This window comes from Aquarana catesbeiana, linkage group LG13 (genome assembly GCF_042186555.1).
Source record: "Aquarana catesbeiana isolate 2022-GZ linkage group LG13, ASM4218655v1, whole genome shotgun sequence".
Lineage (NCBI taxonomy): Eukaryota > Metazoa > Chordata > Amphibia > Anura > Ranidae > Aquarana > Aquarana catesbeiana.
In genome coordinates, this window is record NC_133336.1 from 88733594 (window position 1) to 88760355 (window position 26762).

The 26762-nt window shown below is 40.8% G+C and overlaps 1 protein-coding gene across 2 annotated transcripts in view; it reads left to right on the forward strand.

Moving 5' to 3' along the window:
• ZNF106 (zinc finger protein 106) overlaps nucleotides 1–26762 on the forward strand; it is a 97354-nt gene that overhangs the window by 65812 nt on the left and 4780 nt on the right. For both annotated transcript variants that reach the window (XM_073610521.1, XM_073610522.1), the window contains 10 exons: nucleotides 3259–3997; nucleotides 6708–6751; nucleotides 6869–7014; nucleotides 9276–9410; nucleotides 17790–17906; nucleotides 18953–19144; nucleotides 20581–20643; nucleotides 20943–21062; nucleotides 22874–22945; nucleotides 23918–23989. In XM_073610521.1, coding sequence (XP_073466622.1) covers nucleotides 3259–3997; nucleotides 6708–6751; nucleotides 6869–7014; nucleotides 9276–9410; nucleotides 17790–17906; nucleotides 18953–19144; nucleotides 20581–20643; nucleotides 20943–21062; nucleotides 22874–22945; nucleotides 23918–23989 — 1700 coding nt within the window. The remainder of the gene's footprint in view (nucleotides 1–3258; nucleotides 3998–6707; nucleotides 6752–6868; nucleotides 7015–9275; nucleotides 9411–17789; nucleotides 17907–18952; nucleotides 19145–20580; nucleotides 20644–20942; nucleotides 21063–22873; nucleotides 22946–23917; nucleotides 23990–26762) is intronic.

Genomic DNA, 26762 nt, shown 5'->3' on the forward strand with positions numbered 1-26762 from the left:
GTATAAAACCGGCCATAGACAGTTTGAATCTAAGCCGATTCAACAGGGACTAACCAAAATTCAAACTATGTATGGACAGTCTGAATGTACCCAGGTTGATCGATCAATCAACTTGGGTACAACCAGCCTGTCAGATTTTACATGTGATTATTGCTAGAGGCTATTATAGCCCCTAGCAGTAATCACGGTCATCTCCCGGTGGGGACAGCTCCCCTTGTCCCCGCTGGTTACATAGTTAGGTTGAAAAAAGACACCTAGTTCAATGAAGGGGAAAAAAATAAAAAATAACAATAACCTAAACACAATCCTATACCCACAGTTGATCCAGAGGAAGACAAAAAACCCCAGCAAAGCATAATCCAAATTTTCCCAGCAGAGGAAAAAATTCTTTCCTGATCCCCTGAGAGGCAATCGGATAATCCCTGGTACAGGTGGGATTGTTTCATCCACTTTGTGTGAATAAAGGAGTCTGTTTATTTTTGTTCAGCCTACTGGTTGAACCAAAAAAGCTGAGCATGTATTGCCAGCTGTAGATGGGGTGATTTAATCTAGACCAGGGGTCTCAAACTGGCGGCCCTCCAGCTATTGCGAAACTACAAATCCCATCAGGCATCGCAAGGCTGACAGTTGCAAGCATGACTCCCACAAGCAGAGGCATGATGGGACTTGTAGTTTCACAACAGCTTGGAGGCCTGCCAGTTTGCAACCCCTGATCAAGACACAAATAGAAAGTGTTTGGGCTCCATCGTTGTAACAACTTTTACTAATCTTGTACTAGTGAGACTTTATCTTGTGATAAAAAGGACTTTGAGATTTATTTATTTATTTCTTTGCAATATTATTTTTGTTGTTCGTATGTTATATTTGTTAGCAATATTTAGTAATTTAGCATATGCACCTAATTTTAATAGTAGTGGTGGGGTGTGTCAATTTACTGATATTTGAAAATCATTAGGTTGTATCTCTAAATAATAAACTGAAGTTTAGATTTTTTTTTATTTTTTATTATGTACAGCTTTAGTCTCATTACTTACGTGCAATGAAGTACAGTAGGTTCCACATCATGCAGGCATCTGGATTCTGAAGTAATCTTCTCTTTGCTGCAGGGATGCCCTGTGTTCTTCCTATCAGTGAAATGTCAGCACTGCGATGGTTAATAGCTTCAGGCTTTGGGCTGAGCTGTTGTGAAAAGGTTGCATTGGAGGCCCTCTCCCTCCTTCCTCCTCCATTGGGAAAAGTTCTTTCATTGTTTACACTGCTTGTACCACAATCTCTGAATGAGGGAAGTCTCAGGAGTCACAGGATCCTCTCACCAATTCAGAGATCGTGTTATAGGCCGTGAAATTAATGAACTTGTGCCAGTTGAGGCACTGGCACAACTTTTCACAGCAGATTGATATGGAGGCATAAGTTATCAACCTCCGCAGCATGGAAGATCTGCAGGGGCAGGATCCAGCTGCCTGAATGACATGGGACATACTTTATTACTGGTACAGAAGAAAATGGCTATACTTCGACTTTAAATCAATCCTTTGAATAAGCGCTACTATATTTTAAGTCTCTGTAATATTCCTGTCTGGTGTGACAGTGTGTATTACAGACATTTCTTAAGGTCGGGATAAATGAAGCAAAACCGATAATGAGAATGGTGTGTACATTGTGTGTGTGTGTGTTCAGAAGGGAAATTTTGCAGTATTAACCACCTTCTATCCTTCTGAGGAACCTAAATTGTGAAACGTGCTGAGGAAAGGACTACTGTTTTTTTTTTTTTTGTTTTTTTTTTTTTTTTAATGGATTGATGACTGGATTACTGAAAAGGCAGATTGTATGTTTAACAACCTGCTGTAATATGCAATAAGGGGATTAGTCATAGAGAATAAGGATGAGCTCCGGCGTGTTCGCAGAGCCCACATGCAGAGCCTGCCAGGAAGTCGGCACTGCACAGCGCTAATCACAGGCAGCGAGACATTGCTGCAGAGATCAGGAAATGTCTCACTGCCTGTGATTAGTGCAGCGCAGTGCCGACTTCCTGGCGGGCTCTGCACGTGGGCTGTGCGAACACACCGGAGCTTATCCTTAATAGAGAACGTTATTTTGCATAATGTCCAAAAAACTATATGCAATATGTATAATGGATGTCCTTCCTTTTGAAAAAGAACATTGTACTATATGAATTGTGTTATTTTAGTATACTATTTATTGAATACAAATTGTAACTTATATTAATACAATTGTTTGGCACCTTAAAGGCTATCAGGTGTGTTTAAACACAACCAAGGTGTGCAAAGGGTGAATTGCAGAGGTAACTGACCCCCAATGACTATCACTCTTAGTCTGCTGGAACATAGATTATTGTCCTGTGGGCTAGAAAACCTTTGTGTACGGGGAGGCTGAAAGTGCCATCGTCACATGCTTTTGACGGTGGCAGATTAGTGGCATGAAGTTATACGGTCAGATATCTGTGGCAGTGGCTCGGATCTATCACTGCCATCTTTCACATACAGAGGTTAGACAAAATTATGGGAAACACCAGGTAAAAGAACAAAATTGTTACCTAATATAATGTTGGACCCCATTTGGCATCCAAGATGGCCTGAAGTCTCCGGAGAATTGACAAATATAAGTCTTGGATGATGGATAATGGAATCTGAATCCACTCGTCATGCAAAATCATTCCAGTTCTCACAGAGATGCTGGAGGCAGAAAATGAACCCGGACCTTGTTCTACATAATTGACCATACTGGCTCTATGATATTGAGGTCTGGCGACTGTGGAGTCCAGGGAAGGTGCGAGACTTTGCATGCTCGTCAAACCACGATTTGACAACACCATTTATGTGAATTGGAGCATTAAAGTCGTGGGAAATCATGTAGTGTTTCCATATTTTTGTCCAACCCCTGTAGCTCCCCCATAGTAAAGCCCAGAAATTGGGCTTCAGTCTGCGGTGGAGCACAGCACAAACAGACATAAAGATGTGCTTTATTTTCACAATATGGCCAAGGATCAGATGAGGACCAAGTGCTATGTGCGCTTGGTCCCCTGGAGGCTTTGAATCACATTTTTAGGCATTAATGATTTGTGCTGCAATCTTTTCAATAAATGAAAAGTAGATTGAAGGGCAACATTAGCTGTAATGTGAGGTAAATGTAATTTTACATAGGTAGATTGAACAGTGAAACTCTAATACTATTTTATGGCCTTTACAAATGTACCCTTTTACTGCATACATAATTTTGTATTTTTATTTTTTTATCTAGGTATAGATGGTCAAAATACAACGGTGTATCCAGTTATTACAGCTTCTATGTCTCTTTCTGAGCTTACAAGCAAGTTTCCTGTTCTTAATACAGAAGAATCTAATGAAAGGCAGTATGTATCAACTGCTACATCGCCAGCTCCTTATTTATCACCAACTCCAGTTTTCTCACCAAAGAAGGAAGTGGGCACCCCTGAAGATCCACCTGCTTCTGTGACTAGTCCACTTCAAAGCCAAACTCTTCCCATCAGTATTTCACCAAAAGATACTGACTGTCCATTAGCCCCTTCAGAGAATATAGATTCAGCTTTGAATTTAGTAGATTCTAAGGCAGGCAAAAAAAAGAAGAAACTACGAAAAAAGAAGACGTTACGTGCTGCCCATGTGCCTGAAAACAGTGACACTGAACAGGACGTCAGCAAACCTGTTAGAAAAGTAAAGTGTAGAAAACTTTCAAAGGATGCCACAGTCAGCACTTCCACTCCTCTAGTGGTAGATGCGGCGTCACAGGATGGCGAAAGCAACAAAGGTGTCAATGCCAGTGATTCCAGCATAGAAATGATGGAATTACCAAAACCTCGCTATGAGGTGGTCGAGATAGATTCCAATGAGGAAAAACCAGACAGTCCAACCAAAACTGCCCTTGCAGACTGTCCTAAACTGGGCAGCTTAGATAAGAACGATGAAGTAACCTCCACCAGTGAACTCGGCACAAACTACACAGAGGAAACTTTGAGAAGGTGAGCAAGTGTGCAAATTTCTTGATGTGAAGATAATGCAGTTTGCAGAATGTTTTAAAAGTAAAAGCTTAGCTCACAAAGCAGCCTGAGAAGAAAAGCCCATCTCCTGCCAGCAGCTGCAGAGTTGGATTTTTGCTCTCTGTGTGGAAGAAGTGGTCTCATAGCAGAGGTCCAAAACAGCCCTTGCTGCAAAGCTCATGCTCCCTGCTGTTTGGAGAGCTTGGGCTTTGATACAGCAGGGGGCATGTTAGACCCTTGGACTGATCTAATAATAGTTCTAATGGTGCCGGCCTGGTCATACCTTCAGCATTTTAAGAGACTGAGAAGTACAGTTTGTCTTGTAGCTGAAAAAAGTTGAAAATTAAGATTGCTGAAACGCTTGTATTTCTATGATAGAAGAGACCCATTTGGTCTCATTGTTATAATTTCATCTTCCTACCTGTTGGCATTTATGTACACAGAGCCACAAATGTGCAGCTCAGCATGCATTCAAGGCACAACTCTGTGCAAAGGCCATGTAACTCCTATGCACCTGTACAGGATTCATGACCTGACCAATCAAGTGGCCATAGAATCCAAACTCGGAAGGGAGACTGGGAGAAGATGGGGCAGCTAATGCTGTTGCGCTGGAGGGGCTAGGTAAGCCTGCCATAATATGCCAATATGCTGTACATACTAGGATATTATGGCCTAACCCTTTTACTGCCAGGTGTGTACATCATACAGACCTAACAGTGAGGGGCCTTACACAAACAGACACCTGGAGTGGATGCATATCTGACAAGCTGATTGCCAGCTGTCTGATGGAAGCGATCTGGTGGCTGCACTGCAACTGGATTGCTTCCAAACACCTCTGGTAATGACCCCTCAAACCCCCACCTAGTCCTTTGTGCTAATATCGTGTAACATAAAAAATTGAAACTACCACTATTTTATCCTCTAGGGTGTCTTCAGAAAATATATCATGTTTTAAAAAAATAAAAAGCAAAAGCAGCTCTAACAGCGAAAGGGTTAAACCCCTGGGACCCATTTTTGTAGAGGTTTACTCCTGTCTTAAAGTGGATGTAAACCCTCCATACACCCAGTGAAGTGAACAGCCTCAGATGATACACAGGGATGAAAAAAATCTTGCTTCATAAGTTTTACCTCCATATCTGCTGTCTTCACATTTTATATACTGTTTAGAAAGTTCAGATTGTGTAAGGAAATGTTCTCTTCCTGTTTAACACAGAGTGTGATGTCTGGGCATACAGCCAAGATAACTAAAATTGCTGATTGGAGGAAAGGCACATACCCCCTCTCTGCATAGGCACAGACTCTCCCAGGTGTTTTGTAACAGGGCCAGCTGCCTGCTAATCTATTAATAGCAATAGCAATTTCAGGCTGCTTTTATCTGATGTGTTTGAGAATTTGTCAGGAGTTTTCAGGCTGATAACAGAGGAACAGATCAGGAGAGAGCTACAGGACTTAGCTCTTTGAAGAGAGATAACAAAACACTGCAGATATATATATGCCCAGCTCAAATTTAATGAATTGGGTTTACATCCACATTAAAGCAGAGTTCCACCCAAAAATGGAACTTCCGCTGATCGGATACCTCCCCTCCTCCGGTGTCACATTTGGCACCTTTCGGGGGGGAGCAGATACCTTTTTATAATCCAGGTATTTGCTCCCACTTCCGGGCATAGATCACCGCAGGCTCCGCAGTGATCTAAGCCATGTCTGGCCACTCCTCCGTCCCCCCCACTGTCTTCTGGGAGACACACAGGTCCCAGAAGACAGCAGGGACCAGTGAGGATACGCATGCGCAGTAGGGAACCAGGCTGTGAAGCCGCAAGGCTTAACTTCCTGATTTCCTTACCAAAGATGGTGGCACTGCCACCCGAGAGCCAAGGGACAGATCGGCTTCGGGTGAGGACATCTCGGGCGCCCTGGACATATAAGAGTCCATATTTTAAAAGTCAGCAGCTGCAGTATTTGTAGCTGCTGACTTTAAAAAAAAATTTTCGACGGAACTCCGCTTTAAGTAAACAAGCAAAATATTTGGGGGGCACACCCTAAAAGATGCATTAAAGATGGTACAGCCATAAGACCATACAACAGAACAAAATATGCACACACATGCAAAAAAGACATTTACCTCCTGCAAGGCTTATTTAAAACGCCTAGATATTTTCAAAAAACATTATCAAAAAATATGGGGATTTGGTTTAAACCATATTGCTATATGGTGCTTAAGCCCACTTACTGCGACAAAGTACCCCATGATTAGTGGGTCCTACCTATCCACTTTAAGTAAAAGCTCCACGTAAATCTGAAAACTCAGTGTTCAGTCATACTCTTAGCAGAAAATTTGGTAAACTTGTTCTGCTTGCCACTGCCAAATCATCCATGGTATTATGGAAATTTCAAATCACATTCAGCTCATTTTGTTTGATGTTTGATGAATTTCACTTGAAGGGCTGCATTCAAACCAGAGGGTAACGCTTTAGAATAGATTTGTTAGTTGTTGGTAATTTTTCAATGGTATAACCTAGAATTTGTAAAATCTGTCAGGTTTGTTCTTCTATGTAGCTAATGTTTTAAAAGTGATGTTTATACACCGAAATAGCTTGCTGTATTCCTTTATATAAAAGGAAGATAATGTATTATAAACTGAAAATCAACAACTTGTCATTTGCTTCAATAATTATTTTCTTACCCTGTGCAGCATGGAGCAGAGAACTTCTACCCCAGGGACAAAGCATTCTTCTGGTGAGTGTGTTATTGCTGTTTCTTAGAGTTTATAATTTAATGGCTTCTGTAAATCTGCAGTGAATGTCCTTTTTTTTTAGCTATGCCCTCCTTATCACTGTTCATTGTATTTGGTAGAAGTATCATCAGATCCTGGCGAAGATGAGGAACCTACAGAAGGCGGATTTGAAGGACACCAGGCTTCAGTTAATGCCATGCAGGTTTACTGTAGAACCCTCTACACCTGTTCTGCTGACAAGAAAGTGCGGGCGTACAATCTGGTGGTAAGAAAAAAAAAAACAAAAAAAACTGTTGTTTTTGGAGCTGTTAATATGCAGTTGTAACCTATGCAATAAATAAAAATGATAAAACCTATAGGCATGTTACATCCTCCCCTCTCGGGTGCCTCCTGCACGCCACGCCCTAGGGGCAATGCAGTGGCATGATCTGTGAACTGCTGTGTCCACTGGAGAGTGGAACACAGATCATTGTATCAGGATGGCCTTGGTGCCATGCGATCGCTGTAACCAATCAGTTGTACCATTTCCAATGTGGCCAATCACAGCTGCCACAATGGTACACGTTGACAGATAAATGGATGCCATTCGTCATCTTCCCAGAACAGTACGGTGTAACTATGGAGACACTGTACTGCTGTGGTCTCAGTATGTAAACTAAAAAATATGGGTGTCTACTTTCCAAAAAGAGGTCTTTTGGAAAGACCTGTTTGTACTGTCCTGACATTTTTTGGGCCTCAAGAAATATACCATAGTTTGTAGACTCTATAACTCTTATTAAGAGTAAATAATATACACTGATTTGTGTTATTTTCACCTAAGAAATGTAGCAGAATATACAGTTTGTCACTCGAGTCCTTTTCCGCTCCTCCATGATGACATCACAGAGTTGGTGGATGTTAGAGACCTTGCGCTCCTCCACCTTCCGTTTTGAGGATGGCCCACTTATGCTCAATAGGTCTGGAGACATGCTTTGCCGGTCCATTACCTTTACCCTCAGCTTCTTTAGCAGGGCAGTGGTCATCTTGGAGGTGTGTTTGGGGTCGTTATGTTGGAATACTGCCCTGTGGCCCAGTCTCCGAAAGGAGGGGATCATGCTCTGCTTCAGTCTGTCATAGTACATGTTGGCATTCATGGTTCTCTCAATGAACCCCAGTGCCGGCCACACTAATGCAGCCCCAAACCAGGACACTCCCACCACCATGCTTGACTGTAGGCAAGACACACTTGTCTTTGTACTCCTTACCCTGGTTGCCGCCACACAAGCTTGACACCATCTGAGCCAAACAAGTTCATCTTGGGCTCATCAGACCACAGGACATGGTTCCAGTAATCCATGTCCATATTCTGCTTGTCTTTAGCAAACTGTTTGCAGGCTTTGTCTTTGTCTAAAGACATTGCATTGTCTTTAGAAGAGGCTTCCTTCTGGGACGAAAGCCATGCAGACCAATTTAGTGCAGTGTGCAGCGTATAGTCTGACCACTGATAGGCTGATCCCCCCACCCCTTCAACCTCTGCAGCAATTACACATCTATTTCCCAAAGGCAACCTCTGGATATGACGGTGAGCACATGCACTCGACTTCTTTGGTCGCCCATGGCGAGGCCTGTTCTGAGTGGAACCTGTCCTGTTAAACCGATGTATGGTCTTTGCCACCGTGCTACAGCTCAGTTTCAGGGTCTTGGCAATCTTCTCATAGCCTAGCCCTAGGCCATCTTCATGTAGAGCAACAATTCTTTTTTTCAGATCCTCAGAGAGTTCTTTGCCATGAGGTGCCATGTTGAACTTCAAGTGACCTGTATGAGAGAGTGAGAGCGCTAACACCAAATTTAACACACCTGCTCCTCATTCACACCTGAGACCTTGTAACACTAAGGAGTCATGACACCGGGGTAGGAAAATGGTTAATTGGGCCCAATTTGGACATTTTCACTTAGAGTTGTACCCGCTTTTGTCGCCAGCGGTTTAGATATTAATGGCTGTGTGTTGAGTTATTTTGAGGGGACAGAAAATTTACACTGTTATACAAGCTGTACACTCCCTGCTTTACATTGTAGCAAAGTATAATTTCTTCAGTGTTGTCACATAAAAAGATATAATAAAATATTTACAAAAATGTGAGGGGTGTACTAACTTTTGTGAGATACTGTATTTTGGCCTAAATTTATGAAGAAAGGTTATTTATTTGCAAAACTTTATAACGGAAACTAAGCAAAATGTGGGATTTTTTTTTTTTTCAAAATTCTTGATATTTTTTTCATTTATGTAGCAAAAAATAAAAAACCCAGTGATTTAAATGCCACTAAAAGCAGGCTCTATCTGTGTAAAAAAAAAATGATAAAAATGTCATATGGGTACAATGTTGCCATGACCAAGTAATTATCAGTCAAAGTGTGACAGCGCTGAAATCTGAAAATTGCTCTGGCCAGGAAGGGGGTTAAAGTGTCACATATACTTAAGTGTTTAATGTGGCTGTCAGATTTAAAAAAAATAGTAAAACGTTTATTTTTATTTATTTTTTTATTTAGACTCGAAAATGTAAGGCAGTTTTTGAAGGACACACATCAAAAGTGAACTGTCTCCTTGTGACACACAAGCGTGGGGGAACCATAGTACTGTATACTGGTTCTAGTGACTACACGATCCGATGCTTTGATGTTAAAGTAAGTTACTCTCCAATACTTTCACAACGGAACAATGAATGTAAAAGCGTCAAATATCTGTGTATGAGTGGCACTAAAATCTGCATATGCGGTGTTGAAATGTTAAGAACTGAAGATTTATTTGTTCTTCATCAGATGTCAAGCTATGCCCAGTCATTAAGAGGTTGTAAACCTAGAAAAAAAAACCCCCTGTAAAGCAAAGGCACAGTGAGCTAGTATTGATCGCATACTAGCTCATTATGAAATACTTGTGATTTGCATTTTCGCGCATGCTTGTGGAAGCCACTGGTCACGGCACAGGCCCTGAAAAAATGGCACGGGTGGCCGTTCCTTCAGAGCGCATGCATCGATGACGCAATCGGTGCAGTATACAGTGAATATCTCCTAAACGGTGCAAGTTTAACCGCTAGCCGACCAGCCACCGCAGTTATACTGCGGCAGGTTGGCACAGCTGTGCCAATCGCCGTAGCTGTACCTCGCTCCTCTAAGACATCATAGTAGGCGCACGCGCCCGCCGCATGTCCCCGGAGCCGATGCGCGTGCCCGGTGTTCGTACTAAGTAGGAGCACCGATCAGTCTCCTCGACCCCTACAGTTAGAACACAGTGAGGGAACACAGTAACCCCTTGATCACCCCCTAGTGTTAACCTCTTCCCTGCCAGTGACATTTTTACAGTAATCAGTGGCTATTTTTTGCTCTGATTGCTGTATAAATGTCACTGGTCCCAAAATAGTGTCAAAAATGTCCGATGTGTCATTTTTAATCGCAGATCGCTGCCATTACTAGTAAAAAAGATAAATAATAATAAATATGATGAAAATCTATCCCCTGTTTTCTAGACGCTATAACTTTTGCGCAAACCAATCAATATACACTTTTTGCGATTTTTTTTTTTTTTTTTTACCAAAAATATGTAGACGAATATTTATTGGCCTATACTGATGAAGACTTTTTTTTAATTTATTTTTTGGGATATTTATTATAGCAAAAAGTACAAAATATCGTGTTTTTTTTTTTTTGTTTTTTTTTTTGTTTTTTTTTTCAAAAATTGACAGTCTTTTTTTGTTTATAGCGCAAAACCATAAAATAACACCAGAAGAAAGCTCTATTTTTGTTGGGAAAAGGACATAAATTTTGTTTGGGTACAACGTCAAACGCCTGTGCAATTGTCAATTAAAGCGACGCAGTGCCGTATCGCAAAAAATGCCTTGGTCAGGAAGGGGGCAAATCCTTCCGGGGCTGAAGTGGTTAAGAGAGATTTACAGTACCTATAGGTAAGCCTCATTTATAGGCTTACCTATAGGTACAAACACACAAAGGGAGTTTACTTCCTCTTTAATGCAGATTTTAGCTTCCTCCACCACTTCCACAGCTACAAGTTGGAAAATCTTTACTTTAAAATAAGTGCGTCTAAAGTTTGAAACACTTGTTCTTACATTCAGGATCCCCCTAAATATAAGTTTTTGAATTGGTATTTTTATATATTTGTATTATATATAAAAAAATGCAGGTATGTTGACCTTGAACAAAGATTATAGGATTTTTGTACTAACCGTAAATGTATTTTCTTAGAGTCTGTTGACGGTCACAGCTTATTAGTAAGAAGCCTTGGGTTATACTGCTGCTCACAAGAAAAATGGACACTAATCACATAAAAAAAAAAGAATACCAGCTCTTTTGAGGATGTATACATTCCCACCTCACATCTGCTTATTTGTAGTAAGCAGTCCAAAAAGCAGATGATAGCATATGAGTGGAGGAAGCTGCGTCCCCTCAATGGACTCCAAGAAAAGGAGTACAAAAATCCTATATCTTAATCGTACAGTACAGGGCATAGAACGTATTCATAGACCATGGATTGTATGCAGGCTTCCTTCAGGTTATTGAACACTTGCAACAAAAACTTATAGGGCCACCTTTAGTACACACTCATATAATTCAGCACACACCATGAGACTCCAGTTTTTTGCTAGCATCCTTAGATGATGGATTCTTTATTTAGATACTTCTTCCGCGATCTGACTGGGTATTGCCCTGACCTATCTAGCAATTTTTGAAGCAGAACCCCCTTTTGTTATTTCAGGTAACAGACCAAATTACATACAGTGCATCCGGAAAGTATTCACAGCGCTTCACTTTTTTCCACATTTGGTTATGTTACAGCCTTATTCCAAAATTGATTAAATTCATTATTTTCCTCAAAATTCAAGTCTGAACTCTGGCTGGGCCACTCAAGGACATTCACAGAGTTATCCTGTAGCCACTCCTTTGTTATCTTTGCTGTGTGATTTAGGTCATTGTCTTGTTTGAAGATGTACCTCCAGTAGAGGTCCAGAGTGCTCTGGAGCAGGTTTTCATCAAGGATGTCTCTGTACATTGCTGCATTCATCTTTCCCTCAATCTTGACTAGTCTCCCAGTTCCTGCCGCTGAAAAACATCCCCATAGCATGATACTGCCACCACCACGCTGCACTGTAGGGATGGTATTGGCCAGGTGATGAGTGGTGCCTGGTTTCGTCCAGAAATGATGCTTGCCATTCAGGCCAAAGAGTTCAATCCTTGTTTCAACAGACCAGAGAATTTTGTTTCTCATGGTCTGAGGGTCCTTCAGGTGCTTTTTGGCAAACTCCAGGTGGGCTGTCAGGTGCTTTTTACTGAGGAGTGGCTTCTGTCTGGCCACTCTACCATACAGGACTATGTGGTGGAGTGCTGCAGAGATGATGGTTCTTCTGGAAGATTCTCCTCTCTCCACAGAGAAACACTGGAGCTCGGTCAGTGACCATTCAGTTCTTGGTCACCTCCCCGACTAAGGCCCTTCTCCCCCGATCGCTCATTTTGGCTGGGCAACCCGCTCTAGGAAGAGCCTGGTAGTTCCAAACTTCTTCCATTTACTTATGATGGAGGCCACTGTGCTCATTGCGACCTGTCTCAGAGGTCTACACGATTCCTTGAACTTCATGGCTTGATTTGTGGCCTGACGTACTAGTAACTCTGGGACCTTATATAAACAGGTGTGCCTTTAAAGCATGTATAATCAATTGAATTTACTACAGGTTGTCTCTAATCAAATTGTAGAAACTACTCAAGGATGATCAGTGGAAACAGGATGCACCTGAGCTCAATTTTGACTGTCATGGCAAAGGCTGTGAATACTTATGTACATGTGTTTTTTCCCGTTTTTTATTTTTAATAAATTTGCAAAGATTTTATACAAACTTCTTTCACGTTGTTATTACGGGGTATTGTTTGTAGAATTTTGAGGAAAATAATGAATGTAATCAATTTTGGAATAAGGCTGTAACATAACAAAATGTGGAAAAAGTGAAGCGCTGTGAATATTTTCCAGATGCACTGTAGTTGGGTTGAACCAATAAAATCGTACAATCCCGTATACACAATCCTATATCCAGAGGAAGGCGAAAACCTCAGCAAAGCATGATCCAATTTTCTATAGCAAGGGAATAAATTCCTTCCTGATCCCCCGAGAGGCAATCAGATTTTCCCAGGATAAACTTTACCTATAAATGTTAGTTTGGGGCCAGACTGTAATGTGTTGGGGCCAGACTGTAATGTGTTTTCCACAAAAAACATCAGATGTCCCCCCTGATGGAACTGGTGGGGGGTGACCCTTCATGCAGAAGTGGATTTTTTCATTCTTTGAATGCTTGTTTACCACAGATGTTTAGAATCCGGTTGGGTGAAAGTTGTCTAGTGGTTCAGGGAACATGAACCTGACATTTTCATGTAAAATAAAAAAATGTCGACCTGAGTTGTTGATCCTTAGCATTGCTCATCTGGGATAAGTGAGTGCATTTGCAACCTTAAGTTTGTCATCTAGCAAAGTGCTGAAAAGGCGGTCTTCCATAAACGGAAGTCATAACAAGGCTGTCTTACGCTGTTGCTACACTGACCAGCACTTAAGCCAAGGCTGCTCTTCAGATCTGGATGGAAACAAAGCTTACTCAAGCCATAACCTGGCTGGCATTCAGCTCTGCTTCTCTTAGAGAATTCAGTGTTACAATTTTGGTTGTTTCAAATCTATATAGATAAGATCATTGAATAGGGCAAGGCTTGACAAACCCCAGGCAACCAGGTTGCTGTGGTGAATAGAAAATATGGCCTGGCGCCTGGGCTGTTGTCAGCCCAGGCAGCAAGCATTGGGGGTGCAGCCAGGTACAACATTGCTGGGTAGCCAGCGGGTGTCCTGATTGTTTACTGATGCAGGGGTGAAGGGCGGGAGCGGAGCTGGAGGGTAGTAGGAAGTGGGGGTCAGAGGAGGAGCGGAGCTGGCAGGGGCTGGGCGGAGTCCCTGGCAGGAAGTGTCCCCTGTGCATCTCTCTCCTCCCTCCCGCTGGCTGCTGTGCTACATCGAGCTGTCCAGGGAGACTCCCTGCAGCAGGAACTGGCTGCTCTAAATGGGCACAGCAATGGCCCTGAGCTGGACACGACATCACAGGGGACTCCCCTGCTACTCTCGGCTCCAGTTCCCCCTGGATGGGCTCTGACTGCGACGCTGAGTTAGGTCTGAGCAGCCCAAGACCTGCTACTTCCTGGACAGCCGGTGTGGCCACCTATCACTGCCCATCAGTGCAGTCCCATCAGTGCAGTCCCATCAGTGCAGCCTCATCAGTAGTGTCCCATCAGTGTAGACCCATCTGTGCAGCCATCAGTGAAGCCTCATCACCTCACAATAATGAAGGAAAGAAATTACTGTACTTATTTGCAAAATTATATAACAGAAATTAAGATTTTTTTTTTTCATGAATTAAGCAGAAAATAAAACCACCAGTGGTGATTAAATACCACCAGAAGAAAGCTCTGTCTCAAAAAAAGATAAAATGTCATATGGGTACAGTGTTGCAAGACCACACAATTGTCAGTGCAACAGCGCTGGCAGCTGAAAATTGGCAGGAAGGGGGTGAAAGGTAACCAGTAGGTAAAAGGTTAAAAAAAACTGGCTCCTAACTTTTTTTTAGCTGGCTCCTAGATTTAAAGAAAATTTGTCAAGCCCTGGAATAGGGTATGAGGAGGAATATGAGAACCAAATCCATACACCATGTTGGGGAATGGAATGAAGGAATCCTTCTGTTTAAATGTGGAGTGTTCGGTCTTGATTCTAAATTTATAAGGTTTTCTTCAGTTTAGTCAAAACAACTGCTGGCTGAAATTCGGCTGGCAAAGTCTCTTCCTCTGGGTAGGAGAAGAACTCCGCATCTGACAAAGAGCCCCAACAGAATGAGAAATAATAAGCACCGCTAGGTCAGATTCCACTGAAGGGGCCAATATAGAGCAATTTAAACTCCTGCAGTCAAGAACTGCAACTAATTGCATAACAGAAGAAATACCTCTGCTGAGAGATGGGAAGAGGAATGAGCACTCAATAATGGTGGAATAAACAAAAAGATAGGGGGTTTAAAAAAAAAAAAAAAAAAACAAAGCCACTGGCGCAGACTATTCAGACTTTGATCTTTAAGCAGTGCAAAAGCACGATCTTTCCTGTATCAAACTTGAACTTCCACATAGAGCAGACTAGGTCCTGTGTTGGTGGGTCATGTATATCCATAGAGTGTCTGCTTTTGTTTAGTGCCAGACAACAAAACCACCTCAGGAAATAGAGCTCCCTCACTCCCCTAAGAATACTCACAGGCCAGCTAAGCTGTGGTGGCAGAGGGTGTACAGAGGTACCACTGTAACTAAAGGCAGAGTACAGAACCACCAGCTTGTGACTGTTGCGATGCATCCCTGGGTTCAGGCTGTCGGGGCAAGAGTGGCTGTGCTTTTGATTTTCCCTGACATTAATTTGCTTTTGTGGCGATCTGCATGTGTCACGTCATAGTTCTTTGCTCGCCGATTAAAAACTGCTACTGTGGTGTAATCGTCAACATCAATGGGAAACATTTTGAACCCAAAAAAACTTTGTTTGGGGTAGCCTTTTTCAGCTTCTCAAAACAGATGTCACCTGGGGGGCGGGACACATTGCAGTTTCTGGGGAGAAAAGGGGAGGAACATTACTGGACAGGGGCCCTTTTTTTCTTTGCCTTTTTTTGAATTTTATATTTCACCACCAGAAGCCCTAAAGACTGTCCTCATTCCGCAGCCAAACCTTATGTAGCTATGAAGACTATTGATAGCAAGAAGAAGCCTTTGGTTCACTGAATGGGGACTCTTCTGATGTGGCAGCGTTACTTCCTAGCCATATACGGCAGTTTCTGAAAAAAATTCTACGTGCACAACCTTAAGTAGATGGAGAGCAAAAATCAACCGCGAGTCTTCAGCAGTAGTGACAGACAATTATCAGTTTTATAAAAATTTGTTTTAAATATTTTATCTTGCGTTAGGGACTAGATCCACGTAAACGGCCCAGATTTAGGTAACTTTGTAATTGCCTTGAAACACACTGAGGCGCCATGCACACCGGGCTGAAAAAACTGCAGTTCCATTGGTACTATTTTGCACATAGTTTAGGTGAGTTTAGGAGACTTTTGTGGGTTTTTTCTGCCAGAAAGCTTCAATGAGAAATGTGAACCAGAAGGTTTTTTTTTCTGTCTTAAATGTTAAGCTCAAAATATGCCTCTAAATCTCTTACTGTGCATGGACATTGAGCTGCTTCCACAGAGAAAACACAAAACTCCTGTAGAAGCAGTGATTTTGTAAGCCAGTGTGCATGGAACCTATGTACAGTACCTCTATGCACAATATAAATATCTATGACCAACACTGATCTGCCTGATGTCTATCACAGTTTGCCCCTCTGATTATATAGTTAATTCAAAAGCATAAATGTAATATATTGCAGCCTACTAATTCTTAGATATGGTGGCTGTATGCACTTCTTTTTTTTTGGCTTTTGTTTCCGTTATTTTTCCTTTTGGTGATCTGGCCAATAAATCTTATTTGCAATTTAACAGACCAAGCTGTCCAGCAAAAGTGACAAACCATTTAACACTGACGGGGGTGCTTACAATGGTCAGCTTCTATTCATTTATTTAAAACCTTTAGTCTAAAAGGGGAAACAAAGTGTTGCTATAACTGCTTAAAAAGCATTAGATGGAGTTTGACTAGTTTGTTAGTCAAGTCTATCTAACACTTTCTAGCCCAGACTGATAATGCTGCTGTCCAAGGGTGTATCTGTTGCTTCTCCATCCAAGTGGGGTCACCCCAAGACAAGAAATGTGTTATTGGCCAGATCACTAGGCAAAGAAAAAGCCTAATAAAAGCCAATGCAGCCATCACATTTAAAGTGAATGTCAATTCTAACACTGTGAGTGTGTGTGTGAGACTGTTTTCCATATCCCTGTACAATGTGTTTTCCAAGAAACGCATCTAAAAGGTTTATTTATTTTTTTTACCATATCTATACTCTCTCCATTGACGACACCAACTGTGGTATGGAGTTCCACATCCATACCACCCTAAATGTTAAGAATCTCTTACACAATTTCAGATTGAGCCACTTCTCCCAGCTTCATTGTGTGGCTACATGTCCCTTTAACTCCTTGTTTAGAGGACAGCAAAAATGTGCGGTTGAGCTGCTTTTTTTGCCACCCACTAACACCTCCTACCACTTCCTTAAGCTGCAGTAGGCAGCTGACGGGGATGTTTAAATTCTGCAGCCACAATATAGTTGACGTCTTGTTTGGCGGATGGCAAGCCTGTCGAAAGCTACACACGCTAGTCAATGGGGAAGCATCACAAATGCCCCACAACTGTATTTAATGCATGCAGTTGTGGTGCGATTGTTGGCACAAATGGGATTAAAACAGGCGGTGAGAAGGCATCGCATCGCTTCCTCACTGCCTTTCATTAGCCTCTGAAACGTGATTCTAATGCTGATTTGGGCTTCAGAGGCAAGGGGGATTTAGATTCACATCTAAATCTACCCTTGGAGACCTAAGATTAAAATGTTTCCTCTCCATGTTAGTCACCATTCAAGGATTTGTTCATTGCTGTCATTCCCTCTTAAACGTCTCCTCTCCAAGGTGAAAAAGTCTAATTGTTCCTCATAACAGATCCTCCAGCCCCCTTATTAGTTTTGTTGCCTTTCTATGGATACTCTCCAGTTCAAGAACATCTTTCCAGAGGATTGGTGACCAGAACTGGATGGCATTTTGAAGATGCGGTGGAACCAGAGTTTAGTAAAGTGGTAGAATGATAGCTTTAGCCCTTCAGTAAATACCCTATTTAATGCATGCTAATAGTCTTCTGGCCTTGGTTGCTGCAGCTTGGCATTGCATGCAAAAAACCCCAAGTTGTGGTTTGTTGGGTACTTTATCAAATAGTGGAGTGCTGTTTTATGGTATCAGGTAAGAATCTAAAGTCTTGTACAATATGTTTTTGTGAATTGGTCTTAATTAACCTTATTTACCCTCATGTCTTTAGACCAAGGAGTGCATTGATATCTTTTATGTTGGTCAACGAGTCTTGTGTCTGCACTCACGATGGAAAATCCTATATGCAGGTCTTGCCAATGGAACAGTGGTCACTTTCTCAATCAAGGTATGTGAGCTGTTGTGTCAATTTTGAGACAGATTCTGTAGGTTTGTAATAAATTGTCTCATTAATTGCGGTAAGAAGGGCCCTAATGTAGCTACATGTATTTACGATTAAGATTTTATTTATTTTTATTTTTTTAGTTCCATTTATTGAAAGAAGTTATTTTATTAGGGGCATTAGTGCTTTTTATATTTTTGCTTAACCCCTTCGCACCTAAGGGTAAAACAAATGTTCATACCTAAGCACAATTTTGCAACTTTGACATGTGTTAGTAAAACTGTACTTAATATCTGATTGTATTATACCTTTTTTTCAGGACAAATTGGGCTTTCATTTTGTGGTAAATGCTTATGGATATCTTCAGATTTTTTTTTTTTTAATTTACTTTTTTTTTAGCAAAGGAAAACTGGCCAAAAATAGTTTAAATAAAAAAAAAAAACAAAAACATTTATTTAGCGCTAGAGAGAGAAACACAGGGACGGGCTTCAGTGACTGATCACTGTGGTAGCCAGTCAGAGGCTATCCCAGCGATCAGATGACCTGGAACCAGGAGTTCCGGGTACCGTACGTTAGTCTCTGTCTCATGCCCCCAGCACAAAGACATATATGCAGACCCACAGATAAAAACACCCAGTCCAGTGGGGCCGCATAGATGCATACTGTCAGCGTGAAAGGGTTATTTTATGGAAGACCATTCTAGGCTTCTACACTCTTTTCTTGAATTTTGGCAAATATTTATTTTCCTAGAAAATCATCTGGACATAATGGCTCTTCTTGCGAGTGTAAATTAATAACATTTTGTGTTAATGAATGTTCTCCACACTTGGCTCTTCCATTTTGTAGGGTTAGTAGAGAGTTTTGTTGCTCTGGTCTGGAACTACAATGTAGACCCAGCAAGATATTGCTCTATAGATAATCATTTTTCTTTCCTTTTTTTTTTTTTTGTCAAGGTTTGCCAGCTACTTGTCTAGTAGTGGCAGTGGTTGCTTAGAATTTTTGAACGTATGCAGTTATCTTATTTTGAATTTGTAATTTCTTATTTTTGTTAGAGCAACACCCAGCTAGATGTGTTTGAGTGTCATGGGCCCCGAGCAGTTAGCTGTTTGGCAACAGCACAAGAAGGCGCTCGGAGGCTACTTCTAGTTGGGTCATACGATTGCACCATTAGTGTTCGAGACGCCCATAATGGCCTTTTGCTGCGCACCCTGGAGGGGCATACAAAAACCGTCCTCTGCATGAAGGTGAGAAAAAAAATGAAATATGTTTTAGTGCATATCACAGAAAGGCATTAAAAATATAATTTATGGCTTTCATGATTTTTAGGACAAAAACAAAGTGCTGGTGTTGACACGCCTATTTTAAGGGAGAGAATGCAGCCAAGTCATTCACTTGGCTTGTGATTGAAGTATCAGTCACCAGGTTAGCCAACTGGAGATTTATATTAATTTTTATTTATTTCAGATACTTGTATAGCGCCATCAATTTATGCAGCGCTTTACATATACATGTACACATGTACATTCATATCAGTACCTACCCTCAAGGAGCTTACAATCTAAGGTCCCTAACTCACATATATAAATACAGTACACATACTAGGGCCAATTTAGAGAGGATCCAGTTAACCTACTAGCATGTCTTTGGAGTGTGGGAGGAAGCCAGAGTACCCAGAGGAAACCCACACAGGCGCAGGGAGAACATGCAAACTTTGTATGTTTGCCCACTGTCAAATAAATTATCAGTCTATAATTTTAATGGTAGGTTTATTTTTAACAGTGAAAGACAGAATAACAACAAAAATACCCAGAAAAACGCATTTCAAAAAAGTTATAAATTGATTTGTATTTAAATGAGTGAAATAAGTATTTAATCCCCTATTAATTGGCAAGATTTCTGGCTCCCAGGTGTCTCCTATACAGGTAACTAGCTGCGATTAGGAGCACTTATCTGTATAAAAGACAGCTGTCCACATAAGCAATCAATCAGATTTCCAATCTCTCCACTATGGCCAAGACCAAAGAGCTGTCTAAGGATGTCAGGGACAAGATTGTAGACCTACACAAGGCTGGAATAGGCTACATGACCATTGCCAAGCAGCTTGGTGAGAGGGTGACAAAAGTTGTGATCATTCGCAAATGGAAGAAACACAAAATAACTGTCTATCTCCTTCGGTCTGGGGCTCCATGCAAGATCTCACCTTGTGGAGTTTCAAGGATCATGAGAACGGTGAGGAATCAGCCCAGAACTACACGGGAGAATCTTGTCAATGATCTCAAGGCAGCTGGGACCATAGTCGCCTAGAAAACAATTGGTAACACACTACGCAGTAAAGGGCTGAAATCCTGCTGCGCCCACAAGGCCCCCTGCTCAAGAAAGCACATGTACAAGCCCGTCTGAGGTTTGCTAACGAACATCTGAATGATTCAGAGGAGAACTGGGTTTAAGTGTTGTGATCAGATGAGCCAAAATCAAGCTCTTTGGCATCAACTCAACTTGCCGTGTTTGGAGGAAATACATCGCCCGGGCCCTAATATACATGCAGATTCCACTCTGCTTATTTCGCAATATCTTTCCATCCCTGTCTTTGTATTTTTCCCCTGCACAGTCCAGAAACTGTTTCGCTTTGAGCCCATATTTCTTGACTGGGACTACATAAGCCTCATATGATTTCTTACAGGTTGTCAATGATCTGGTATTCAGTGGATCAAGTGACCAGTCTGTCCATGCCCACAACATCCATGTAAGTATGGCAAGTCATTTTTATGTTTTCCATTTGTGAGATGTTGCTGTCAAGCTGTAAGAGTCTTCTTAAATAAACCTCCTGTTTCTGCATTTGCACTTGTAGACTGCCTTTTCTTCTACAGTTTGTGTGTTGAGCATAGCCGTGGAATTGGCGCAGTCTGAGGGGTGGATGCGTGCTGATTTCCCTGGCGACAGCTGTCCCATTTCTTTGCACATTTCAATGTTTGGCTTTTAAAAAAAAAAAAAAATCGCCAGTAGTAGTTTACTTATCTTAATCATCATTTGTTTTTCTTGTAGACTGGGGAGCTGGTACGCATCTACAAAGGTCACAATCATGCTGTTACAGTAGTTAACATCTTGGGGCAGGTTATGGTGACGGCTTGCTTGGATAAATTTGTTCGTGTCTATGAACTGCAGGTAAGATATTGTATGCTTTGACTCAGACTGCAAAAACAATGATTTGTATAATTAAAACATAACCTAAAGAAAATGTACAGTGTTTTTGTATATGACTGCTTTGTTTATTACGGTCACGACTAAAACATACCTTTTTTTTTTTTTTTTTTTTTTTGCCTAATAAAAATGAAATATTGTTAATTATATTTTGCAGTCTCGTTTTGAGCCTGCAGATGGAGCTTTTGGTCCATCTTCACATTTTCCTGGCTCTTTCCTGGTTTTTGTATTACTTCTTGATACAAAAACCCATAACCTGAGTCAAAATATACACACACAGCAACTCATTCCTAATTAGAAAGCTTGGATATTGAGTGTGGTGCTGCGCTAATCCAAAAATACTTAAAAAGTCGTGCTGTAAAACTCCCAATATGAGTGAGTATAGGGCTAGCCTTGTGAAGGCGTGAGGTACATTAAAATTGAACTTGCTGATATGCATAGAAAAACAAAGTGCAGAGTGCAGTGGGGTATGTATACTCTCTAAAGTTATATCAGTATGGGACAGGCACTTTCCACTGACGGATGCGTACGAGCTCGACGCTCGGAGTTTTGCGATCTTTGTTGTGTGCTATGTGAGTACCGCTTATTTTTAATAAATTGACTTTGGTTCAAACTACTACACTACACCACACTCAATATCCAGTCTATTGTTTTAATAGGGGGTGGTTAGGACCCTATTCGGTGCAAGCAGCTTTACCTGTGTCATTTCATTATTTCTTACATGGTAGCGCGGGAATAAACACTAATTAATTAATTAGAAAGCTTATTCTTGGAGTTCAGGCAAATCAATCGTACCTCAAAGCAGAAAGAATCTGCTGGACTGTGTTATAAGTAAACTGATACTCTGGGAATCCTTAGCCATGTGTTACTTTTTTTTTTTTTTTCTGTGAAACAAAGCTTTGTATGAAGATGATAAAAAACATCATCCTAAAAAGATAAGGGTTGCGCTGTCACATAAAAAGGTTAAAGCAATAAACTAATAAGTAATGCCCAAATGTTAACTGAAAAAAACATCCACCATAAAGAAAAAGAAAAATTATTGATAAATCCAAAGTGCACCAGCCACCATGTGAGAAAAAGAGGCCACTTACCAGATGTTTAGACCTTGCATAAAAAAAGGTCTAAAACTGCATTTAAATTACACAAAATCCCTCAGGGATGGATGGCTTCAATCTCCTTAGCCTCTCAACCCACAGTGCCTCAGATCACTCTTATAGAGGTAGTTTGCCACAAGATGATCTCATCATTATTACATAGATCCACTCTCACCATCAATGGTACATACCAAGGAAAAGATAAATCCCATAGTGAAGTACTGTATATATCAATTTTATTCTAAAACCAAGTAAAATAGTTTACAAATAGACAATAAGAGCATTTCAAATCACACCGCCAGTGCCCTGGGCAGGATGATGCAATCGTCATTCTTTGCCTGACGCACGTTTTGTTCTAAGGAACGTTTTGTTTTTTTCTCTCGATTTCAAGTTCAGAACTGATGACGTGCGTGATTCAGAAGCGTTCCCATAGAAGGCAGTGAGCATGGAATTCACATCTGGCTCAAACCGCAGTGCTCAGAAAATGCACAGGACTCTTTTTTGGGAAATTTGAGTTTGACAACCCTGCTGTAGATGATTAAGAATTGTTCTTTTTTGATTTTGTGTGTCGTCTATTATTTTAAATTTACTGCTGTATTACATGTGCACATTATGGAGCCAAATATTGTTCAGTTCAAAATCTTATATTTAACAGAAGTAATTTTTTTCTCTTTTTGTTAGTCACATGACCGGTTACAAGTTTACGCGGGATATTCAGACATGATCATGTGCATGTCAATTTACAAAAGCATGGTAAGTCGTAAATAGTTCTACGTCTTGTTTAGTTGCTTTTACTGATCTTGTGAAATAACCAAAGAGACCAGACAACATTTCACAAGATCAGTTTAAACTTTTTTTTTTTCTATAACCCTGGGTATACAAAGAAGGTGCACGTGTTTACATTTATTTTGGACAAAATAATATTTAAGGATAACAGCAGTAATGGCCAGGTTTTGAAATTTCTGTTAATATCACAGGTTCATAAGTGCAATAATACAGACTGTAAAAGTTGTTAATATGCCCTGTGGTTTTCAGACGAGCAGTATTTTTAAATGTATTGATATTTTTGTGGTGTTTTGAAAGCATTTTTTAAGCCCCTCCTTTTTGTACCGACACCACTTTACTTCCTGTGCTTTTATGCTTGGCCAAAATGGCTTTAGGCCTCATGCACACAGATGTCTAGAGGCTGCAAAGTATATAGTGTAAAATCCCTGGCACTTTCCTCCACCCAGGGAGCCCAGGTGCCCATACAAGTGAAATTGTTGCATGCGGCCTCTCTCATGTAAACGCTGATGACTTCTGCATCGGTGTTTGCATACACAGTGTATTTCACCAGGTGTAGGAAAGCACTGAGCATTTTACATTACAGCCTTCAGACATCCGTGTGCATAAAGCTTTAAAATCACAGCAACATATTGGGTTGCGAGGAATTTGGTGTACAAAGATGTTATGAGGTGCTGAATAATTTTAACCCATCTGACTTAATCCTTGTTGACTTATTGCCTCTGAATACTGCTCTATACTATAATTCTAGCAAACTTGTCATAAAATGGGGATTCCTGGTTCACATGTATTGCTTTAACTTCTTCCTAAATATGTCATATTTACTTGCAAGTGGCTTTCAGCCTCATTGCCTACTTTTCCTCCTATGTGATGATGATTACATCTTATGTTAATATTCTGAAATCTAAGCGTGCATAAATATGTTTGCTCCATGTCTTGTAGATCTACACTGGCTGTTATGATGGTAGTGTTCAAGCTGTGCGTCTGAACCTTATGCAAAATTACCGTTGCTGGGTAAGAACATTGTATTAATTCCTGAGATAATTTTTTTTTCTGCACCTGATTTATTTTCCCATAATTTTGTATATGTAACGAACACTGTTTTTTTTTTTTTTTCAAAAGCTTCTTTTGGATATTAGAATTTCTTGTTTTGCAGTATCACTCACCTATGCTTTTATTTGTAATCATTTTTTACCCCCTTACACAAAAAAAAAAATTGCCACAGCGTTTCTGTTAAAATCAACAGTACTGGGCAGCAGTCTCTTGTTCCTGAATGATGTAAAGCAGGGATATGTAATTAGCGGACCTCCAGATGTTGCAGAACTACAAGTCCCATGAGGCATAGCAAAACTCTGACAGCCACAAGCATGACACCCAGAGGCAGAGGCATGATGGGACTTGTAGTTTTGCAATATCCGGAAGTCTGCTAATTGCATATCCCTGATGTAAAGAAACCCACGCTCTATGAATAGTATCAGCTAAAAAAATGAAATAAACCCAGCTGCTGCTCCAAACATGTATCTACATGCGACTATATGTGATAAAAACAAGCGCAGTGCTAGCCCAAAAATACTTACACATTAAAATACCTGTGTATTAAATCATGCCAAGAAAAATACCACAAAAGGTGTGTTGAATTGCTGGCGTTTGGTTAGCCACACCGCAAAATATCAAAGTGCAAATTAGTAATAAACAATAAATAAAGTACAACAGCGCCATTAAAAAGTAATACATTGATGAATGAAAATGTGCAGTCTTGAAATGTGTCAACCATAAGGATGAAATAATACATTACAGCCTTAAGTGTAAAAACTGCCTCAAAAAGTGACTACTGCAAATTTTAAAGAGAAATATGGGTTTGAGTTTAAAAAAAAAAAACATAGATACCTAAGTGGATGCAGCATTGATGCAATGCTGCATCTGTCCCCCACCTTCTCTGTGGGTGAGAACTGAGTAATCAAACACCACTGATTGCTCAGAGCTCTGTGAGCAGAGAGCTGGTAACTGTCAGTCAGCGGCCAAGTGACAAGAGGGGCGGGCCGAGTCCTGCTGTCTGTGTCAATGGACGCATCAGCAGGACTCGGGCATGCGCCCGCATGAGTGCTCCCATGGAATGCAGCTCTCTGTGGGGCCACTCGAGAAGATCCAGGAGCGCCGCCAGGGGACCCCAGAAAAGGACAATCGGGGCCACTTTGTGCAAAATCCTTATTAAATCCTTATTAAAAAAAAAAAAAAAAATAACAAAGCTTTACAATCACACTTTAATTCCAATTATTTATTTATTCTGTAAAGTTGTAGTTGTCTAGCCACTCCCTGTGGAAGCAAAGAATCACTGTAGTAGCCACCCCTACTACATTTATATTTGCTGCCTTCAGGACCCTGTGCCATTCAGAAGAACACCTTGTATTTTTCTCAGTGGAATATAAGACATTCTCTCATTGAAGGGGGGAATCGTTGAGATAACTTCATTTTCCCATAATAATAGCTTGTGAATATATCCATGGATAGGTACTGACATATTTGTTTCATGGTCCAGAGGTTAACTACATATTGTATTCTGTTTGGTGCATTGTGTTCTATGGTGAAGGTGTAAATGACACCCATTTAATTGTTCTTGTGTCTGCCCGCTTCCCTTCTCAAAGTGTATACACAAATACCGTATAGAATTTTTAGAATTGTTAGAGGAGATTGTGTTGTGTTGTGCTTTCTTGTATTTCTTGTATTAAGAAACTTGTTACAATAAAAACTGATTAAGGGCCGGTTCACACCAAGATCACACAAGAACATTTGCTGCAATTCTCATGCGGTGCGATTTTGATTTAATGGGCTGCATATTGCGCCAGAGTACTGAAAAAGTAGTGGATGCACTAATTCTAAAAACGGGTCATACCAAATGGCTTGCTACTACAGTACCATGTGATTTGGTGCCCACAAAATCTCTGCGTTTGCGTTCTGCATTTGGAGCGCTATTAACAGTATATTGAACATAGAACATGAGTATTCATGGGAAAGCAAGTGGTGGCAGAAGATTCAAGTTGGTTCTACTACTGAAATTTTTAAACATTCGATCTACTGTCACAACTCCAGCTTCATTTTCACTGGTATATTGACCCCTGGTAAAACCTCATAAACTCTTTTGGTTACTTAACATATACTTTGATGAAATCTAAAAATATCCTGGCTTTTAGTCAGTGGTGTGGCACTCCTTCTCTTCTAATTTTTGGGGATTTTTGTCAAAAGCACCTCCCAGATGCCACTTCATGTATGACAGCAACCTAACCTATTACACTGCACTCCACCTCATGTACATTCCTCTCCACCCTGCAAGTGTAAAAACCCACTTTGGATCCAGTGACTCCAAACACATTCTTTTTCATTAAAGTGGTGTTCCAGCCGAAATTATACTTTTTAAATAAAAATACCCCTATAATACACAAGCTTAATGTATTCTAGTAAAGTTAGTCTGTAAACTAAGGTCTGTTTTGTTCGTTTATAGCAGTAGTTTTTTGTTTTTTTTTTTAAACTTACAGTAGGCCGTGGCCATCTTAAGTGTGGGCATCTGAAGCCAGACTTTTCTTCCTGGATCTCATCCTTGCAGATCTCACACATGCTCAGTGCAGCACAAACAGTGTAATAGGTTTCAGGTCAGGTTTCCATAGCAACGGCAGTGTCAGAGGAAGTTGCCGCCCCTTCCCAGAAAGCATTGCAAACAGGAAATGATGTGATGGGCCACGGCCAGGGAGGAGGAAAAGAAAAATGAATACAGCAGATATACAGCAGGTGCTGA